This window comes from Cygnus olor, chromosome 3 (genome assembly GCF_009769625.2).
Source record: "Cygnus olor isolate bCygOlo1 chromosome 3, bCygOlo1.pri.v2, whole genome shotgun sequence".
NCBI classification, from domain to species: Eukaryota; Metazoa; Chordata; class Aves; order Anseriformes; family Anatidae; genus Cygnus; species Cygnus olor.
Window position 1 is genome coordinate 56,701,550 of NC_049171.1, and position 22,086 is coordinate 56,723,635.

At 37.6% G+C, this 22,086-nt stretch overlaps 1 protein-coding gene and 1 long non-coding RNA gene across 2 annotated transcripts; one reads left to right on the plus strand and one right to left on the minus strand.

Moving 5' to 3' along the window:
* Window positions 1-10,222: 10,222 nt before the first annotated feature.
* On the minus strand, window positions 10,223-14,479 carry LOC121067809. Its single transcript, XR_005818460.1, has 3 exons — window positions 13,849-14,479; window positions 11,651-11,825; window positions 10,223-10,351 (listed from the first exon to the last, which is right to left on the minus strand). It is a non-coding gene; the product is annotated as an uncharacterized LOC121067809 (long non-coding RNA).
* Window positions 14,466-21,607, plus strand: CENPW (centromere protein W). The gene is made up of 3 exons (XM_040552668.1): window positions 14,466-14,626; window positions 18,843-18,956; window positions 20,563-21,607. The coding sequence occupies exons 1-3, from the start codon at window positions 14,537-14,539 to the stop codon at window positions 20,587-20,589; spliced, it is 231 nt and encodes a 76-aa protein (XP_040408602.1). The 5' UTR covers window positions 14,466-14,536; the 3' UTR covers window positions 20,590-21,607.
* Window positions 21,608-22,086: the final 479 nt, after the last annotated feature.

Genomic DNA, 22,086 nt, shown 5'->3' on the forward strand with positions numbered 1-22,086 from the left:
AATTCAGGAAGGTACTTAAGCACATACCTAAATACCCACATGAATAGTCAGACGCGCTTTTAAGTGTCTTGTTGAATCTGTGCCATACAGAAGCTGAACACATCAAGCAGCTACCCACATCAAGTTCCCATAAGAGAAAATTGATTTCCAGAGTGTATTCCCTCTGGCTGTTAACACTGAAGAAGAGTGAGTAATAAAATTTCTGCTGTTGCTTCTTGGATAGAGGCTGTGCATATACTCGCTTTCACTGAAATGTTTTCTCTCTGGTATTAAAAGTGTTTTGTGAGTTTTGGGAACCATACTAGATGGTTCTTAACCATACAAATACGTTAAATAATGAAATAGATGAAAATTAGTAACATGAAGGCCTTTTGGATCTGGTTGACCTTAGTGGCACGGCTGCTCTTTAAGTGGTTTTGCAGTCTGTGGAATAGTCCTCCCTTTTGTATGCAAAGCCTACCGCTTCAGAGTGAGGCAACTGTTCTGGAATACAGCAGTTGGTTAACCAGTAACTGGTCAGTATTTTGATGTGTATTTTGTTACCATTCTGAAAAGTATCAGTGCAAACTAAGGTTGCCTAAGTTATTACTTACGGATGCTTCATGCTACATGGGTGCAATACAGAAGACTCTGTAAATCAACATTTTATCATACACTCAGAGATATGTGGAAATGTGGACCACAGCCTTTTAAATTTTTTAAGGCGACAAAAGTTCTCTCTTAAAGTACACTGAGTGCTATCTTGGGATTTATACCACGACTATTGTTCCACTGCCTGAAATGGTTAATTCAGAATGCTTTCTGGCTGGAATCTATCATCAAACCCTATTGTGGTGCATACAATCAGAAGGGTTATCACTTTACTATTACTAGACGTACATATAAAAACGTATTATGAGCCACAGAAGAAGTCAGAACAAATCCTCTGAACATTAAGTCTTCTGGATACGGTTGCTGAATGAAAACATCAAGATTTTAAAACTATATTTTTCCCCTCTTACTTTAGACTGATCTGTATTCATCTGCCCATCTTTATATATGTTTCTGTAAAATCTGATGCTAGATCACACGATAGAGCTATTCTAATTTGCTGTACAGATCTCAGGACAATCTCACTTGCCTTTATGCTATACCACAGTGAAGAAAACCCCACAGTTACCAGGAAAGTAACAGCATGATACTTGCTGCGTTGTGATAGTCCCTGCAGACTAGAGAATCATTATGCTCTGGTCTAGCCAAACACAGTAACATGGCAGTCCCTTCTCAAGAGGGTTTAATCATTCATTTAAATCAACGATTTAATTAGTAAGTTGAAGGCAGAAAGAGAAAAATAGCGTTGCATGGTTTTTAATTATATGCAATTTTTTGAATACATAACCCATAAATAATTAAGAGAAAATCCAAGAGAGATTAACCATTCTCTGAATAGGGTGATCGGTTGGTATCTTCAGGGATTTGATAAGAAAGGTACATTATGGATTATTTGTAGCTGTAAATGGCTGCCTGAGAGAGAGGGGGCAGAATGATTTGGCTTTTTGCAGGAAACACTCCTTTCCCACATTTCTCCAGTGGAATTTCTGCTGCTTGGATCACCTCAGGTACCTCTAGACTGGCCCAAACCATATATACGCCTCATAGAATCACGGAATCACAGAATCATTTAGGTTGGAAGAGACCTCCAAGATCACAGAGTCCAACCTCTGACCTAACACTAACAAGTCCTCCACTAAACGATATCACTAAGCTCTACATCTAAACGTGTTTGTGTCTGCAGACAAGAACACTCTTAAATTACTCCTTTATCAATTTTTGCAGTAAAATTATATTTTATGTAGATCAGTTGTTCTCTTCAGACACCTAAGGAACCCAGAAGGATTTCCTCACTGAAAGACAAGACAGACCTCATTCCTCACTTCCCTGGTCTTAAATCCATCCTTCAGGGCTTCATTTTATATCTCCTTATTGACTTACTGGTCTAGGGAGTCAATTCCTCTGAGGGACTTTGTCTCCACGTTGAGCACAGGTAGCTATTACTGACTTTGAGAAATACCAGCTTGGAAAACTGGACTACTGTGAGGCTGAGCAAGGACTTTGATCTCAGCCTGTCAAATAGCGTTCATCTTTCTTATTATGAAACCCGAGCATATTTGTTTTCCCATTTTATAGTTATGCAACATTTTCTTAAGACCATTATTCAAATCTTTCTCTGAATTGTGAATTAAAAGGTAATGCAAAGGTAAAATCCATTTCACAATTCCCAGTGAACGGGAAGATTTCTGGACATGAAAGGAACTGGCCTCACATTTTTGGCTAGAGGCTCCTGAAACCAGATGGTATACATTTTGTACCTAAGCTTATTCAGCGTTTACTGCTGGCTGCTATATTAGTCCTGGCAGCTGCTTGGAAACCTCCTATCCCCCTGAAAATTAACACCTGGTTTCAGAAATACTGAAGTACAAGTGATGGAAAAACTATCTAGCTTCATACGAGGAAAATTCATGCATTATTAAATGGTCTGGAAATTTGTTAGCCCAGAAGTAACTCCTCTTCTAGAAGAAGCAAAAAGCAAATCTATTGAAAAAAGTAGCCTTGTCTCAAACATGAAATTCTAATAATAATAATAATGATAATAATAATAATAATTTGTCTGTAAACACATGCAGATAAGTAAATATAATTATGCAAGTTTGAAGTGTTTGGAAGCTAAACATGAACTTGAACAGTGTTTTCAGACTTGGGCATCTATCTCCGCAGACCTTAAGAACTTTGATGTTTTCAGTCCTGAGAACACTTACATCACCTGTTTGTTATTAAATATTGTCTGCAGATGTTCCGATTTATGGTAACAAGTTTTACACTTTGGTCTTTCTGTCTTAGAACCAGTTACCTTATCTCCAAAGCGAGGATCGTGATTTCTGTATCAACTTTACTGTAGTTTAGTCACGTGAAGATACTCATTTTTAAGGGTCTATTAAGTGCTAAGTATTGGCTAAAGCCGTCAATGTATGTGTGAGGGGAAAAAGGACTAGATTTTTTTTAAAAGGGTTGAAGCACCTTCGAGTTTGCTTATCTTAAAAGGTATTAAGAACCATTCTGGTTTTTTTTTTTTTGTTTTTGTTTTTGTTTTTTCTTTTTAATATAAACTTAGATAGGGACTAATTCCTCTCAATGGGGTGTTGCCCAAGATATAAACTCCAGCATTTTCTCAGCTAAAAAGTTACAATATCACAGTGTCTCTCTCTCAAACACACATACCCAAGAACATATATATGCTACCCAAGAACATATATATGCTAAGTTTCAGATAAGGTCTCATCCCTGGACACTCATCCTTCTTGTTCCATATCACCTTGTCTTCCACTGCAAGTTATTCAGCATCAGTGTAAAAAGACATCTACATGGAGCCACTTTTTTTCTTAATGCCTGGCCAACATTAAGGGACAATTTTTCATGACCATATCTTTCATTGCTGTAAAAAATCCAGTGGATCAGTGTGGCTGATTTCTTTTGCGGAGGAAAACACGTGCTATTGCATATGCATTGTGCCAGGGCATATGCCCTGGCTTACTTACCAGCCATATGAAAAAGAACACTCTTCACGTTCTCTTATCACCAAACAGGGTCTTAACAGCTGTGCTTATTACTCTGAGGACCCCACACGGCTTATTCTGAAGGTGTGGGCAGGTGTCAGGCGGTGACTTAAATACACAGAACTTCACACAATTTGATTTTGAACTAATCACCTACTTTTGACTGCTAAAGTATGGCATTAATTTAAAACTTTAGAGAGCTTAAACTCCATCACTAAATGTATATATACTTATATATATATATTTAGTTTGCAAGATTTAATGTGGTCAAAATCATGTTTAAAACACTTTTGTGCTACACATCAAGCATTTAGATAACCTGGGAGGGAGAAAAACATGCTTTTTCTCAGTAGCTGCAATTGCTCTTCATTCTGTGCAATATGTCTGGGCTTTGATACAGGGGTTGGTGTTTGGCTCTGTGTCTGCTCGCAGAAGACATACACATTCCTGAGTTGCATTCACGCACGTTGTTTTACAGAAATGTATTTGGGCTGTACATGAAAGCAATACAGAAGGTGGAGAGTGGTACAGTTTTGTAGCACACATTTACAGCAGTGCCTTTCCGGCACTCTCGTCCTTGCACTCCACTGAACTATGTTTTCAATTTTGGCTTTGACATGTGAATGAGTACTCATGCTCAGTCCATGCTTTTCTTGCCAAACATTTTACTGATCTTTGGAGTAAGCGGACAACTACTCATGCAATTACTACGGAGGAGTGCTTTTTTTTATCATTTTTGTTGTGTTTCATTTGACAGTCAATGAGAGGAGATAACCTGTAAAAGACAAGCTGTACTTATTTAACGTATCACACAATATAGATATTGATTTACGATGTGGCTGAGGTTGCAACTGATCCTATAGAATTCAGAAAACATTCTGACTCTTTTGTGGATGGTAGCTTTAATTTGAGTAACAGGAAGGACTGGTTATATTTAAAACATGAATTTTATTAACAAGAAATGCAAAATAAGAATGCTTATCAAACTTATAATGCCTCACTAACTTCTGAGCATGTTGTTGTATAGAACTGTATCATCTGAAAAAAAACACGTCTCTTAAAACACCAGATTAGATATCATGTATTCATGCACAGTACTTGTGGTACTAGTGCATGTACTTGGTACCACTGATTTATGATATGCCAGAATAAAGTTAATGCTGTACAAAATCGCTTTAATCATTAATTGCTACATATAGCAATTCATTTCCCCCCTGTGTTCAGTCATATTTTTTTATGTATAATACAGCATACTCACGTAGCCGACTTCAGATTATCAGAGAAATGTTAGAACTGGAATTCTCGAATCAAATCTTCCCAAAGAGAGAACTTCTAAACCTAGTCTTGTATGATTGAACCCAGTCTTGTACTTCTTATGGACCCAGGAAGCAGAAGTACTTGTTCAATTGTTAAATTCAGGTTTATATATGGATGGAACAGCATCTCCAAAGGAAGAGACTCAAAATGAAAGCTCTGGACCAAGGCACTGCTTCTACAGTAATTCAGGACTTTTGCATGTATAGCAATATAAATACATACACCTCATTCTCCCATGAATTTATGAAGCTGATGCTGTAGGTCAGTGACTAGGGTAGTCCCCAGGCACAGGGGAGATCCATCTGCTGGACCCTGGTCCTGGCACATTGGAGCATGAAATAAGCCCCAGAAACAATCCCAACATGGACCAGCCTCTTTGCTGTGTTGGACTGATGAGCCTGTTTATTTTTGACTTGCAACTTCTTGTTTAGTACTTGCAGCCTCACTGGCAAATGCACTGCTTCCATCCAATTGTAACTGCATTACTGCACAGCTACAGGTGCAGCGTGCTAAACTGGGGAAGGTATAGGCACAAACACCAGCATACAACAGCAGCAACTATTCTGCTTTGCAGTATGAGAGTAGCAGGCACAGCTCTGGCCCAAGGCAACAAGCACTCTGCAAGTCAGCTCCTGGACACGGTCCAGACCCTGGTACATTGCAGGGTTTGTTCCCAGTAGTCAGGGTTGACCAGATCACCTTTTTTTCTTTTTTGGGGGGAGAAGAGAGTTTAGCCATAGGTACCTACTCTCAGACCTATGACTAACCCTAACGTTACATTTGTTAGTACAGATCTTGCCTATGAGATCAAAAAGGGGAGTCTCACCCTGAAAGAACAAGAAGGCTCTGCTGTTTGGGTCTACTAAAGGCAGCTGACTCGTAATACAGAACAGATGCAAAGAGAAAGTAATAGTTATTTCAAATTGTCCTCTGTGCTGACAATCGTAAAGAAAAGCACTAAGGAGTTGAGCTGTACATCAACATACTAATGTCTGTGGCTTCTTTTTATAAACAGGTATTTCAGGACCGTATTTCAGAACCATATTTCAGGAGTCTTGTAGCTAAGGGCAAAAGGAGATTTGTCATCCACACACAGAATTCACACTTGTAAGAACTGTGGCAGAATGCAATTATTAAATTTATTTTGGAGAGAAAAATCAATTTACTTCTTTGTTTAAAAAAAAAAAAAAAAGGAAAATCGTAAGAGGCAAGATTAATGAAGATGCAATCCTGGTAATTACAGAAATTAGTGAGAGTTCTGAGTTCACTAGGCACCCAAATTGGATTAATCTGCTCAAAATATAATGTTACACTGAAACATCTAACGTCTAAGCATTTATGAACATGTGTTCTATGGTATAATTTTGTTTAATCTTCAGAGGCCTCTCAGAGGCCTCTAAATTTAATCTTAGGCAAACTGGCAAAGTTTTGCCTGACTAAAGAATGCCAAAGAAAGCCCTAAAAAGGGATTGCTCGGATCAGAATTACTTGATGTCTCCAGCTGCTTTGTTGTGCACTGGTATTGTAAAGATGCCATAAATTCAGCTTAATTGGAGAGCTAAGCTAGGTTTACAGCTGTTTTGCTTACTTGAAGCAGTGCAAAACAGCTGAACATACCAATGAGTATGGGCCTTCAACTGTATGACATTTACATTAGAAAACCTCCAAAACAACAGCACCTAGTCACAGCTTCCCATATTCTTGTACAATCTTAATTTTTTTCTCTTTCTCCCAGTGGTTCTCTTCCTGGACACTTTTCACAATGCAGCTGAGACACAGACCTAGAGATATCACCATGTCATCAGAAAAAAGTGGGAAGAATTCCAGAGAGATGCAAACACATCCTTCAAAACGGCAAGTACGTTTAAACCAGTCTGAAAAACATGCTGAAAGAAAAAAAAATCCAGATGTTAAATATACCGTATTGTTACTCCCGGCTCAAAGCAGGACAGTATTCAATATCAATGTATTAGCACTAAAAAAACCTGGAATAGCACACACCCGCCACCATTTTAGGCAGAGCTGCCTCCGAGCAGCATTTTTATGTTTACCACTGCATTGCTTAGTGGCAGCATTCAGGAAATGGTTTGTACAGGGGTAAAATCAGGACGGTATATAATAGCAGTCTGACGCTACCTACGTCCTCCATAGGATCTAAGGGAACTATTCCATGGTACATCTAGGAGCTGGTGCTTCACTGGTGGTATCAAGGAGCCAGAGCCCACGCCCAAGTGAATGGACTTGTTTAAGAAACATCACAGCAACCTTATTCACTATGAAAAACATCACTGTACTTTGCAAAATCAAGCATAACATTTTCTAGCATTCATGCTAGGCAGTCTAAATACAAAACCCCTATCTGCAATACCTCAGATAAAGGTGAGAGTTACACCTTAGAGCTGACTTGTGTTCTAACTGTCAGCTAACTTTATAATACACTCTTTCAAAAAATCTTGCGCTTGTGTTATGATTCACTGTGTTTTTATTGGATTAGTTTTGTTATAATTGATCTGTGATGATGCAAGAGTTGTGAATTTCAAATAGAATTTTTTCTTGGCTTCGTGCTAGTTAAGTTATTCTATGTATACTCAAGGTAGACAGCCTCATTGTTTCTAGAAAAATAGTATGTCACTTCCATTTGTTAAACCAGTTCTAATAGCTACTGTGCTTCAATGTACATTTCTGTTGTAACAACATGCTTACACAGCAGTTTGGGGTAAATGAAGAAAAATCGATATGGCTTCTCTTTTCCACAGACAACAATGGTTATTCTTATGTTAAGGCTCCAATGCAGTTTCTTACAGCAGGGAGCAGTATCTTGCCTCCGTGCAAGGCAGCAGCTACAGCTGCTATCTTTTAGTTTTATTAACCTGAAGCGTTACGCCCTCACTGTTTTTCTTTGTGTCAAGCACTGTTTGAAGAAAGTAGGCTTGTTCTGTAGGAAAAGAAAAAGATCGTATCAGCAGTTGTTTATTTACAAAATTGTGGTCAAAGTTACATTTATTTAAGCAATACTTACTGGTGTTGTTTTACATTCACGAAGTTTATACAATAGCTTTCACTCTGAAAACTACCACTTCCAATCAAATTTGAATCTGCAAATGTTATCGTACTCGCAAGGTAAAATGATTCTAAGCTAATAACAGAATTTTTATCTCAATCGATACTTAACCCCTTTCTATACACTATACAGCAGGCTATTTGGAAAAAACAACAACAACAAAACATACAACAACCAACCAAAAAAATGAACAAAACAAAAAATAACAACAAAAAACTAGCTGAAAGAAAAATGGTTTAATAATTCCTATACTACCATGCTCTCTGATGAAGTATTTTCCCTTCGTTTATGCTTATATAGCAGCAGAATTTTTTTAAACTGTAAATTTTTCATTTAGATCCTTTAGAAAAGAACTGATTCTCAATCCTAATCTGGAATAGTTCCAGTGTGTGTGTGTGTGTGTGTGTGTGTTATATTTTTCAATTCCTGCTGTTGTTTAGAAGCGTGTTTGCAAATTTGAAAAGGGCATGGCATATAGTCATATTCAGGAAAATTTCTGTGCACTCAAAATGAATGCAAGTGTAACAAAGGAAACTAAGCAGTAGTTCTCTTGTTCTCCAGGGTGTTTATTCTTTAGTATTACAAAACTGACGTTAAAATTTTCAATTCCTTTTTTTCCCAGGAAAAAAATACTTGAATTATATCCATCTCACTCTTGATAGCTCATATTTAATCATTAATTTATTAACATAATTTTGAAGTCGAATGATTTTATGTCTGCTTACTAAAGAAGTTGGATCATTGACTGAGGATCCTTTTGTGCTAAACTGTTTTGTGTAAATTATACTGCTTATTCTCAGGTGACTGTAAGTTTGTTTTAGCATTCAATAAAAGCCTCTTCATTTCTGAAAATCTGCCTGAAAAAATACATTCAGATTACAATTTACTCTGAAGTATTTATATTTTATTTGAAACGTTCTTTTTTAAACTCCCTTACTGGCAACGATGAAAAAGATATAAATAACTGAAAAATATTTATTTTTTCCCTCCCGTCTCATTGACTGCATAGTATACGAGTATTTTGTGCTCTGAAGGCCACTCCTATTGTATCATAAAGTTATTCCATGCACCTGGAAGTCAATACGCAAATTCTTGCTTCACTACTGCTGCTATTCTTTCTTCTACCAAGTCTGTATATAATGATAACATTATGGCTTAGCTTCTGGCACACAAAGCAGGATTTAAGTTATTAGAAATCAACTGACCTCATCTGAAATCTAACCTATCTCTCACTTTTGTGTTGTACTCTTGTTTTGTGTTTGTACTCTTTGAATTTAGTTTGCTGTAATCCATCATCAGGGGTATTGCAGGAAATTATATGCCAGGCACACATCCCACTGGTTATCACCTACTCTTTACTGATTAAAAAAATATATATATTTAACTGTATTTATACTTGTGGCCTGAGATATACTTTGTGATTAGGTGCTAAGTGGTTTTAATGTTAGTAAACATGCATATATGTCCTGTTGTGTCAGGGCATTCACAAGACACATGCAGTACCAAGCAAGAAATGGGCACCTGTCATTAAAGTAGCCTCGTCACCTGTTCCAGCATTACTTTAGGATTGAGGGGCTGAGGATGAGTGGCAATTAGGAACACCAGCAGGGAGCTGATTTTTTGGGGCAGGGATTGATATATCAAATTAGGATGACCCATTTTCCTCTGCAGTCAAAGCCAGAAAAGAGATGGAAAGATGCATAGCTAAGCAGGCCTTTCTGTATCATATCATTCTGCATTTGAGATGGTACATAACCTGAAGGAAATCAACAAAGAGGTAGGAAAAAGCTGTTGTATATCAAACTTTTCTGACTGAAAATAAATAAAAAGAAAGCCAAAGAAAAACATGTATTCCCTGTGAACGTTAACACATCCTCTAGTGAGGCTAAAAGATGTTGTTACACTTCATGTGAAAAACAAAAGTGAAGAAAAAACTCAGGTCTTTTCATGGTCAACACCTGTGATCTACCCTTCCTGATAAATGTAATTGAAACGTTGGTAGTTGAATGATATTAATCTTTGAGTTCTATCTTGATGGTCATTACTATTAATTATGTTAATTAGACATGCCTTCAGTAAAGATCTGAGGGTACGTCATTAAGTTTTGCACTCTCCTTCTCTGTTTATAATACATGTGCATAAAATATCTTTTTTGGAAGGCAGATAACAAGTATTTTTCAGAGTTTTGTTTAATTTGTGAAACTTTCTCAGAGAAGGTGGTCTTTTTCTTGGCAAGTCTGGACTAGCTGATCAGAATAGAGGTGCCTGAAGACCCTTCTGGCTTGTATGTAGCCCTGGAAAGCATGACATCTGAAGATGATAACACTGCTCCTTCTGGAATTTGGTGGAGGACGGATGACTGGCATAAAATAGGTGGGTCTGCCTGAGTAGATATGAGAGTGAAACGTAAATAATCTTAAAATTTTTAAAAGTCACAACAGAAGTTACAAAAACACAATCAAAGTGGCTATCTGGAGATTATTTTTGGTGTTTGTATTTTTACTCAATTTCAAAAAAATCTTTTTTTTTTTCTAATTCCATTAGAAAAATCTAAAGGTGAGTGACTACTGAGTGACTATTTTTTTTTTTTTTTTTTAAGTGAACACAGTCCCTAGTGACAACAGGCTGATGGACAGTCTCTCGCCTGTGTAGAAGTCAACTGACTTTAGGCAAGCTCTATGCAGCCTTAGGAGATCTGATATGCAGAATGTCCTAGAAAACTGAAGCTTAAATTGTATACCCTAAAATAAGCAAATAGTGTGAATCTCAAATATATTTTATGGCATTGTGCCTTTTGATTTTTCACTATTTAATATTGTGCCTGAAAACAAATAGAAATAGGGCTAAATAAAAAGTAATTTTTAAAAATAAATTATGCTAGAGCTGTTTTTCTCTTTGAGCTGCTAGTATTTACCACTGCAATCCAATTGCTGCCACGTTACAAATAGTGACAGCCAGAAGAAAAAAGCTGCTTGTCAAAATTGCCATTTCCATCCTTCTTTCTCAAGCAGGAGATCTGCTTAAGTTCCACGGAGGATAAGAAAACATACAATTTGCTCCTTTGTATTTTCTCTTTTTCTGTTTCTCTACAGAAGGGTTCAACCACACCTGAATTATCCTGCATTCAAAAGAAAGAATATAGGGGTGTAACAGGAGAGTAGGTCTGTATACCTCCAACCACTATGATCAAGCCTATCAACTACATTATAGAAGAGTTTACTTTTTGCTGAATTGTTGTTCTGGTTTTGGACAGATCTTTTCATCACTGAAGACAGCATCAAAAGATTTTAGGCTCTGACATTCATATCCAGGATATGTTTTTAAAGTCTTTCATCAGCCACTGAAACTGGATTAGCACCAGAAAGTATTTAACAGCTAGTATCTGGCTAGACGGGACCTTTGGCTTAGCAAGAATCTATAAAATGTGACTTAATTTCAAGATATCACACAATTAAAATGGAGCTCTTCAGCATTCTTTGGGACAAAAATAATGAATTAATGAAGAGCTGATGAAGAGTCTGACTGAAGATAATGCCAGAATCCAGAAACAAAATAATTAAGGTAATAGTTATAAAGGACAGGTTGGTAGAACCACTTTAACAAGCTGAGATGGGTTTATAAGAGCTTCATGACAGAAGGGAAACACTGCTCTTCAGTTTAATTTTACCCACTCCTTTAATACCTTCTAAACTGAAGCAAGCATAATATTCAGAAGTTAATTTTTAAATTCATCTGTTTCTTTACAGAGACAGAGAATAATGTGTTTACTGGTTTGCAGTTCAGTAGTGATGGTCCCCAGTCAGGCCTCTTCTTAGTCACTGAAATGTATCGAGCTGTTTTCAAGAAATGCATATAATCTGGAAGCAAAAGTGACAAAACTATGTTACTGAAATTGCCTTGATTCAAACACTGCAAAGGCTGTTTGTTTTCTTGAAGAAGTCACACCTGGATGGTGGAATTTTAACTGCTGAATTTTCCTAATCTCATCATCAGTATCAGATGGTGCATTTAGTTATAAAATACAGCTCAGTATTCCTGGAAAACTGGGAAGATCCAGTGCTGCAGCTGAAGCCCTGAAACATGTCCAGCTCATGAAATGAACTAGTGTGTTTTAAAGTTGCGATTGTTTAAAAAGCAAAATCCTTAAAATTCTTGAAATATTACTTGAAAATAATGTAGCTGCATGTAGTAAATGGATGCAAAACTGCTACATTTTTGAACTAGCAAAGCATGAAAATATGCCATTTTCGTACAGAATCGCCTTTTATTAAAAGGCTGCAAGAGCATGGCAAAATTAACAATTTTCAAAATTTCAAGAATTTATTTAAAATATATTTGGAATGATTCTTTTAGCCATTTACATTGTACTTCATAATAGCATTAAATCAGAACATTACAGATCCTATCAGATAAAAAAAGGAAAACAGTTATGCCCAAAATCGGAACTTAATGTGAGTTTACAGTTATTTTATGACTCACTGTAATGTTATTATTAATCCATATGTTAAGACAAATCAAATAATTTGAACATTAGTGATTTTTATGGAATTTAATTTGTAAAATCATTTTTGCCCATTGCAATGCATAATGTCCAGCACTATAATTTTTTCTTGTACTACAATTTTCCTATTAAACTATTCAAAAATCATATTTACAGAAATATTTACCAATAAAGAGAATAAATTAAAAATATATATTGAAGGAGAAATTTTAGCCGTCGAAGCTTATGTTCTTTCCGTAGATCAGAACCTATAATTTAGTATTTTTACATTGGACCTCTTTGTTCTCAATTGCAGTAATTAATGTCATAAGCTTTTCAAAACATAAGAAAGGAAATCTGGTATGTCAATAGATTTGAGACTGCATTTTAAAACATTGTTTTATATAGCTAAAACCAAAGAATAGCCCATTAGAAATATAAAATTATCAGAACCATGGAAGTCTAATAGTATTAGACTTAATAATAGATTTTATTATTCAATCACAATTGTTCATATAGCTAACATATGACTGGAGATATTGTTACGAGTCTTGATTCTCGGCATCTGTCGTTTTATGCAGGTCACTTCAGAGCTGCAAACTTATATGATGTATGCTTTAGACTTACGGTGGAGTTGTTTTGCATCTCATACAGTTTGAAAAATGATTGTCCATACCAGTTTCCTACAGACTATACGAGATTGCAAGACCCAATTCTCAGCTTAAGAAAGGTCCGGTGAACTACTGATTTATCCCAGCTGTAGATTTGAATCTGTTGACATGCTGAATTATTGTCGATCCCAATGCAAGCTCCTATGTGTAGACTGTATGTCTTACAGAATACGAGCCTATGTAGCTCCTGAGTCATATGTATTTAGTTAACTGACAAAACAAATGTTTACTTTTGTCAGTGTTGCTGAGCCAGTAACTGTGATTATTATTAAACTGCAGGAAAAAAAAATAAAGCTGTTTTAGTGTGCTTATCCATTTACAAAAAAAAAAAAAAAAAAGACCCTATTTTAGGATCTGCACTGTTGTTGATGGTTAATGACAAGTGACAGTCAAAGCTGAAAGAACAAAGCATGATTTTCAGATACCCAACAGAGTATGATGAACTGGCAAATCTTAAATTCTCTCCTGCTGTCAGATATCATACTTCTATTTGGACCACATTTGTGTGTATTGCAAAATTAACTAAAATACCAAATCCTACAGATTTTTTATACTTTAATACTTTAATAAATACTTTAATAAAACCAGCTTGTATCTTGGTACTGACAATTGTGAGCATATTAAAATAAAGGCGATATATTTATCCTACTGACTTAACGTTCAAACTTGCAAACATCCCATAGGCCAAGGAAAACAAAAAACTAATAAATATGCTGAAAAACTCCATACCTCGGTATGAAATCCTGACCCTTTCTCCAACTTAAGTACACAGAGTCCAAACAGACCGAGAATGCCAAGCTACAGGGGCCCCTCTGTGGGGAAACCTGTACTTCAGTCAGCAGCACCCGCCGGCCGAGAGCCGCGCGGGGACGGATGCTGGGGAAGTGGTGACACTTTGAAGTGGTGGCTGCCGTGAGAATTGGAGTGTTTGTGTCTATGGTTATAAAGTCGCTTCCTTCAGCTTGTGCAGCGTTTTATCTGGCTGTACGTGACTACCGCTCTAGGCTCGTTTTAGTGGGGGTTTATGATGGGAATCCGGCTGCCGGCCCTGCAGCCTGCGCAGGGTGTCGCATCGCCCAGCGGGGCGACGCGAGGCACCGAGGGAGGGAACGTGCGTGCCCCACAGCTCCCTCCTCCTCTGCGGCCACTAAATCCTGTCACACTCGTGAGAGGGCTGCTTAAAACTCATGGGTCTGGCCCTGAGGCGGCTGCTGCCGGTGGCGTGCCGCCTCCATTTCGGGCACCCTCCGGGTTGGGAGGCGAGGGGGGAAACCGGCCGCCGTGGCAACGCGCGAGCGCCGGTTTAACCGCGGCGGGGGGGCGGTGCCGCGCCGGGCCGTTGGGAAGTGCGTCACGGCGGGCGCGCGCCTGCGCCGGGGCGGCGGATTCGAAGCGGTGCCGTGCTGTGACGGGCGGGATGAGGCGCGGCGCTCCCCGCGGCACCCTGCGCGGCGTCCTGAGGAGCCACAAGCCCCAGCTGCGCCTGGCCGCCGGCGGAGACCTGCTGGTGAGGGCGGCACCGGGTCATTGGTAACGGCAGGGGGAGGGGGCGGCCGGTCTCCTGTAGGTTCCTCGGTCGTGGGTGAGAAGGGCCTGCCGTGAAGGCGTGGGGTAGCAGAGCCTTACGGCAACACCGAGGGCGGCGAGGTGGGCTCGTTCTGACCCGCGGCGAGGGGTTGGTCACGGAAAGGGGGTTGTGAGGCTCAAAAGAGACCCGACTGCACCGAGGGAGCCTGGCCTGCGGGGGGGGGGGTGTGTGTGTGAAGTATCTGCACGTAATTTTTTAATTTTTTTTTAAAGTGACTTAATTGGCTTAACTGGTGTGACTGTAGTGTGGTCTCGTTTTCCAAAGCATGCGATTCTCAGGGCAATAATGCATATCGTATATTTGTGTGACTTGAAGGTAGGTATCTAGATCTGCAAGGCTAAATAAAGGTGGTAATTACGTGACAACGTTTACATTTGAATGCAAATGGTACATGTTTTTCTAATTTGTCTAATGAGAACAAAGATCTCTTCCTCCACTTTTGCTATCTGTGGAGTATTTTATGGCCTAAGGACTGTCCACTCTCTACTCATGCTGAGACCCACTCAAAGCTCAATCAGTGGGATGCAGTAGAAACTAATCAAACTTGCATAGTCATTAATAATTTTTTTACAGTTGTTAGTAACACTTGGTCTGTGTTTCCATGGTCATATTAATTTGGTTTCCAGGAAGCATGGCTGTCTGAAAAAGGGTAAGTGGGATGTACCCCCCAAACCTTGGCCATCGGTTCCTGTCTCTGCCTCATCCTGGCACTAGTGTTTTGTGGCCTGCAAAGGCCATCAGCAAATTGAATTGATTGAAACTGATAAGCAACGTCAATCTGGTCTGGCTTAAAACATGGCTATACAAGTACTCATTCCAATACGAAAGATGACATCAGAACAAGTTTTAATAGTGTGGTGGAAGCTTAGAGTATCTCTTCTGGTGATGTGAAATTAAATGGCCTTTAAATGTTAGGAGGCTTGGTTTCTTTTTGTTTTACCTTTTTCTGAACAGAACTGTTCAGGGGTGCTGATTGTGCAAGATCTTCAGCCAGGCATATGGCTAGCAGCACTTTCATTCTCTGTTTCTATGAATGAGTAAACAGAACTCCATCCGTGTTGATCTTTTCTTGGGAAAAAAAAGAAGTTCAGCTGATGTAGTTAAAACAACAAGTTATGAGAGTTTTTTCCAGCCTTCCTCCAGCAAAGCTTTAGTTTCTCCTACACATTCCCTACAAATTTTGTAAGAGTGATTCATCTGCATACTTTGGAAATCTATATACTAGTTATTTTAACAAGACTAAACCATATACATTTTGAACAGGCTGTTTGTCTTCTGCGGGGAAATGAGAGAGTCAGCTATTTCATTTTCAGGGGTATTTTCCTGAATGATCCAGGCTTTGCTTGAATGCAGTGTGGTACTAAGTGTACAGCAAGGAGGTGGTGTACCTGCCTGTTTTATGACATAATCTGGTTATGTCAGTCACCATCCCTGGAGGTCTTTAAAAGACGTTTAGATGTAGAGCTTAGCGATATGGTTTAGTGGAGTACTTAGTGTTAGGTCGGAGGTTGGACTCGATGATCTTGAGGTCTCGTCCAACCTAGAAATCTGTGTCTGTGTCTGGTTATTTACTTTTTTCTTTACTCTTCAGTAAGCCAGTGTCATCTTCAGTGATTGTTCCTAACAAGTTTGAAAGATCAGTCATAAGAATACAAACATTTTTGTTAAATATCTGAATTGAATCTCTTCTTTCCCCTTTCAGGTTCTCCTCAAGTCTCTTTCTACGCTTTGAAGCTTTGCTAGGACCTATTTTCTAAGTGTTAACGTCCTTCTCTGTACACAGTATAGCTTAGAAATTTCTCAAGAAGCTGTTTTATAGAAGGAATATGACAATATTTTTAAGTGAAGAGAGAGGAATAGTGCAGAGGTTTGTCAAATGTGCGTAGAAATCAGTAATTTACCTTCTTGAAAATAGGTAAAGGATTTTAGTGATGAGGTTGAGATGTAAGAGCTGTGCGAACTGTGTTCTAGCTTGGAATTACAGAAGGAAAGCACTTGGCTGCTTTTTTATGCTAGAAGTGCAGGTTTGTATTTATATTGCAGAACAGGCTTGAAGTATGAATGAGCACTTTTGGTTTTGTTATGGGCATAGAATCTAGTGAGTAGACATAGATATCTAATTTAAGGCAAGTTATTTATCTAATAAATTGCTAATGTGGCAGGAAAACAAAATGAGGGAGCTTGCCACTATTGTTCATGAGTCCTGCCCAACAGGTGTGTGGAAGTTGACCTGCAAGCAGTGTTACATGTTTTTCTTAAATTCTTAAAACTTTCCAACCTTTCTGTTTTGGGAAATAAATATACTGTTGTGTAAGATTTTTTTTTTAATGGGTATTTCAAAACTTTTGAAGTTTTATGCTGAGGGACAACAATCTAACATGTAGTGAAGCAATGGCTTTAAACAGGTGTGGCATCACTTAGGTACTTGTCAGTAGCTGTTGCACTGATGGTATTCTGGTATTATGCTTTTCATTAGCCTTTCTCTATTTCCTTAGGCAGAGACTATATAAACTTGAATAATCTGGAATATTTATTAACGTGTGCTCTACTGTAGAATGCTCTGACTTTACTCATCTGTTTCTTTTAAGTTGATAGGAGTTTGGGGAAGCTTCTCAACGCAGAGTAATACTCTTTGAAAGTAGGAAAACATAGGTGCAATGAGTCTAAGAAGATGCATTTTTTCAAAGGCAGTTTTAAAGTGAACAATTTTGCATTTAGGTGCCTCAGCAAGAGGGCATGAAACTATGGCAAGTTTTTGTTCCCCCTTGTTCTCCTCCTCCAGGTTGTTCCCAGAAATCTAACCCTTATGTTGATAAGTCTAATAATGGCAAGTATAGTGTTTAACACTATCTCAGTGCCGCAACAGATTTTCTTCAGAGGTAACTTCCTCATGCAGAAATTAATAGGTTAAAACTTGGTTTGATATTTTGCTAAGTAAATCTGCAGGAGCATCTGCTTTTTCTGTAGTAGGTGCTTCCAAATACAAAAATATAGATGTATGTATTGCACAGTGACATTCCTTTAGTTCAGCAGTTTTAGAAGGAATTGAGTTTTGTCATATGAACGCTAAAATGCCTGCAGATTGCTTCTGCTGCAAGCACCCAGCCAAGCTGTTTCCCATAAATTCTAAATTGTAACTTTCCTTGTTATCTGATCTACAGTCTAGAAAGATACGATGGCAAAACAAATATATCACCTAATTCATGTAAATAAAATTTTCATGTTTCAATAATATTCTTGAGCTCTTGATTGAAGAAGTATTTAATATGCTTCACGTAGCAAAGTTAATATTGTTTGAAGGCTTAATTTACAAAATGTGCAGTTTCCAATTTTCAGGTTGAACTATTAAAATACTTGACATAATGACTCTATAACACTAGGGATTAGGTTCGTTACTACACCGGGGTGTTTTTGATGGCAATTTTTTGGTACAAGTTGTAGCAGTATTTTGGCTGTTGAAATTCTTGCCACTGCTGTATTGAACAGAGCAGGATCTTGTATTGAACCAACGTACTGACCTACCAGTACTTTTCTTGTTGGAAGGTTAAGTAAGTGATGAGCTGGGAAAAAAAGAAAGGAAGCTCCTGACAGTGGAGAGTTACTTCTGCTAGAGAAATTAATGTCAATGCTCCTTTGCTCTGGAAAAGGGCAGGAGTCCTTGAACTTGTCTATGGCCCATTTGGTGATAAGGCAGGGATGAATTTGCTGTTCGTTAACAGTCTGACTCTTTTAGTATCTGAAAGCTGATTGTATCTACTAGTAAGCAAAAGGATTCTCATTCTCTGCTTGATGCTTTTGTTTAGCAGGCTTTTTTTTTTCTTTTGTAATAAAATGTAAATGAAGTTTTATTTCTGTTAGATGTCTATATGATCACTTCTACTCTACGGCACTTTTACAATTTAAGTATAATAAACTTAAACTGTATTTACAAGAGTTTTGCAGTACGGCATGTCATGGGCATCTATTAGGGTTTGGCCCAAGTGATACCCTGTCTTCCTAAGAACACCCTTCAGGAATTTGGAAGTAGTCTAATATGGGAATCCTCTGTCTCAAACAGTGAATCTCTAACAAAACAAACAGTGCATGAGCAGTCTGAATTCTCCCTGATTTTATTTTTTTTTTTTTTCTTTTAAAGATACATTTGAACTTCTTAATGTTTCTCCATCGGCTAGCAGAAGAAGCCAGGACAAATGCTTTTGAGAACAAAAGTAAAACAATTAAACCTGAGCATACTATAGCTGCAGCAAAGGTAATAAAGCATTTTGAGTATTTTTCTCTTCTGTTCAATGCAAAATATACTATGAGAGCATATACAAAAGTTTTCTGTGATACTGTTAATGTTTTCACTTACAATCAAAAACTTGCAAAAATGTTACCAAGGCATCAAATTAATTTTCTTTGCCCTGTTAAATATAGTCCTATTTTTACTTGGCTATTCCATGTTTAAATTCATAGTTCAATATGTGGGTTTGTCTATGCAGTAGTCTACCAACACACATCCGTGGGCTGAAAACTGTGGCTGTGACTAGCATGGCACTGGCAATGAGTTAATAAGTACTCTGTGTCATAGGACTGTGTGGTCGTATAGCTCCCTGCTGCTTTGGTGAGCGTGTCCGATTTGAATTGGTGGTAGTAGTAGTTTACATCTGCCTATGAACACCTGTGACTAGCAAAACTAAAATTTGTTTTGCCATTCAGTGTCATGGCTTTGGGATGGGGAAGAGAAGTCTGGACTCTGGCAGGCAGGGAATAGGAGCAAGTTCCAAAGTTGGCGGATTCTTACCTCAGATGATATCCTATCAAGGAAGCAGGCTATCTTAACTGCAGTAACATAAAAGAAGCTTTATGGAGCAAGTGAGGAATAGTTCATATATCATATTTGCACCTTTAGTTCTTACCTTAGTCTGAAAGCAGTCATAAGCAGATACTTGCAGGTCATTTCACTTGGTGGGATATGACAGCTTTACCTCTGTTTCATGAAGGAACTTGATCTCTCTAATGTGCTGGCTTTATCTGTTCAACCACCTACTACTGCTGTGTAAATTGGAAGAGTAAAACGCAGTGGTATCTGATATTTTGGTCCTGTGGCTTCTGTTTATCTTCAGTCTTTTTTTCCTCTGGCGAAATGTTTAGTTTGATAGTTTCTATTACTATAGTAACAGAAATATATACAGGATGCGTAGGGTAGCCAAGTTAATGTTACAGTTGGAATCTTATGCATTTGTAATTTCTTTTTAACTGTAATCTTAACATTATTTGAACATCTTTGTGCTCCATTTATTTTTTCTTAAGATGAGAAGAAAGGAAAAACTGCCTTTATTTTAATAATGTTAACACTTAAATGGTCCCACTTGAGCTTTGAATTTCATTTTTCAACTTAAACTCCAAACCAAAAAATGTCCTTCCAGGGGTCTGGGCACTATTGATATAGAAAGAAGCAAGGCATTGCAAACAAAAACTGAGCATAGTAGCTGTGTAATTGCAAGTCTTAGTTATTTCTTTTTGTGTATGTCTAATGGGATAAGAGCTTCAGGGAATCTGCTGAGGGCCTGAGAGAGCTATTGCCACTTCTTGACAGTCAATTTAAAAAAAAATAATTATTTTACCAAGTTCTTGGTTATGAGTGTTCTTTTAATGTTTTCTCATATGGCATTTTTCTATATGCCTTTGCTTTATTCCTATCCTTTTCCTTTGACTACTACCGTTGGTCACTCTACTGTTTGAAACAGATTGTCTGGCACAATGAGCAAATGGTCTGAGTATCCTAGTGTTTTGGAACTTTGTAGTGCTGCCTGGATTGTAATATCTAACATACAGTATATAAGCAGTGATAAATATACTTTTTTTTTTTGCAGGTTATTTTGAAGAGAAGCAGAGGCTAGAAAACAGAGCAATGGAATTTCAAAGCATGTTTCTCTGTGTTTTCTTACTCACTTTTGAGATCCTGTGAGTCAGCTTTGCGCTTCTGGAAGTACTTAGCTTTACTGATGTCTGTCTCCTGACTCTAAATATCTTGCTGCTTTTTTTTTAAAAAAAAAAATAATTATGTGCACACACAATGTAATGCGTTCACACACTTCATGCATAATTTTAAAATGTCACCTATAAGTGATAGTAAATTGTCATTTAAGACTTTTTTTGTAGCTTATTTCTTCCATAATAATGGAAGAATGCCTGTACCATACTCACTCTTCAAGTACAGTGTGTAACTTTTAATCAGAAGTGTAAAACTTTGTAATGGGAGCAGTAATAAAAATGCAGGTTTCACTAATTCCATTATAGGTTATGCAATTCAGAGCAGATTTTACTAGCTAAACGAAATCTTGGCTTTCAAAATAACTGCTGTAGAAGCTAGTAAAGTACCTTGGCTTTGTTTTATTTATAAATGTCTTAATATTTTTAAATGACTTTGAATCGTAGGCTAATGCTTCTGGGCTGTGCAGGAAGAACACATTTTGTATTTAGAAATCGTGCTTTGAAATGTTAAAGCTGGTCTATTTTTTGATGTGCTATGTGAGACAAGTTGGTCTCTGATTTAGTTGCTGTGGACAGATGCATGTTGGGGGGGGGGGTAAGGGGAATATCAGGCACAACTGATGTTTTTGAAGTTAGACCCTGTACAAACAGTGAAGATAAGTTGACATGAATGCTGAACCTTCCCACTTTTAAATGTCATCCTAACTTGTCAGAAGTCTGGAAATGTGCATTATATAAAAATATATTTTTTAATTAAAATCCATATGCTATTCTTGATTTGATATTTTAAAACAGTTTTTGAACACTTTGCTTAGTTAATCTTTTTATAAAGATAGTTGAATCTTGCTGTTTGAGCTGATAATACTGTTTTGTAGGTAATATGCAGTGAGCTATTCTCCAAATAAAGATTTTTTTTCAATGTTATGCATTGAGTAGTTTGTTTTACACATTACAGAGTATATTCTGGAAACCTAGCAAAAAAATGTATTTCATAAGTTTTTTTGTAGTCTAAAGAATTTGTAACAATGCCAGAACTTCGAATCTTGTATCATGTCCATGCCCTTCTAAAAATCCTGTACAACCCAAGAAAAGTCCTTTTACGGTATGCAGAAAGGAAAGATGTGTATTCTGCGTTACTTAACTCATACGGCGTACTTCAGTCTGCTTCTTATGAAGGTCGACGATTCCTTTTTCTGCTTTTTCTTCTCTTACTCCCTTGGAATCCACAAAGAAAGCTGAAAACATACACGTATAGAGGATATTTGGACTTAATGATCTGAAGTACATTCTCAGGAATGAGAGATCTGATTAAGTATTTATATTTTACTTTTTAATTACTCTCCACAACTTAATTTTTTTGAAACGCTAGATTTTCTTAGAACTGTTTTCAGTTATTTTTTTCC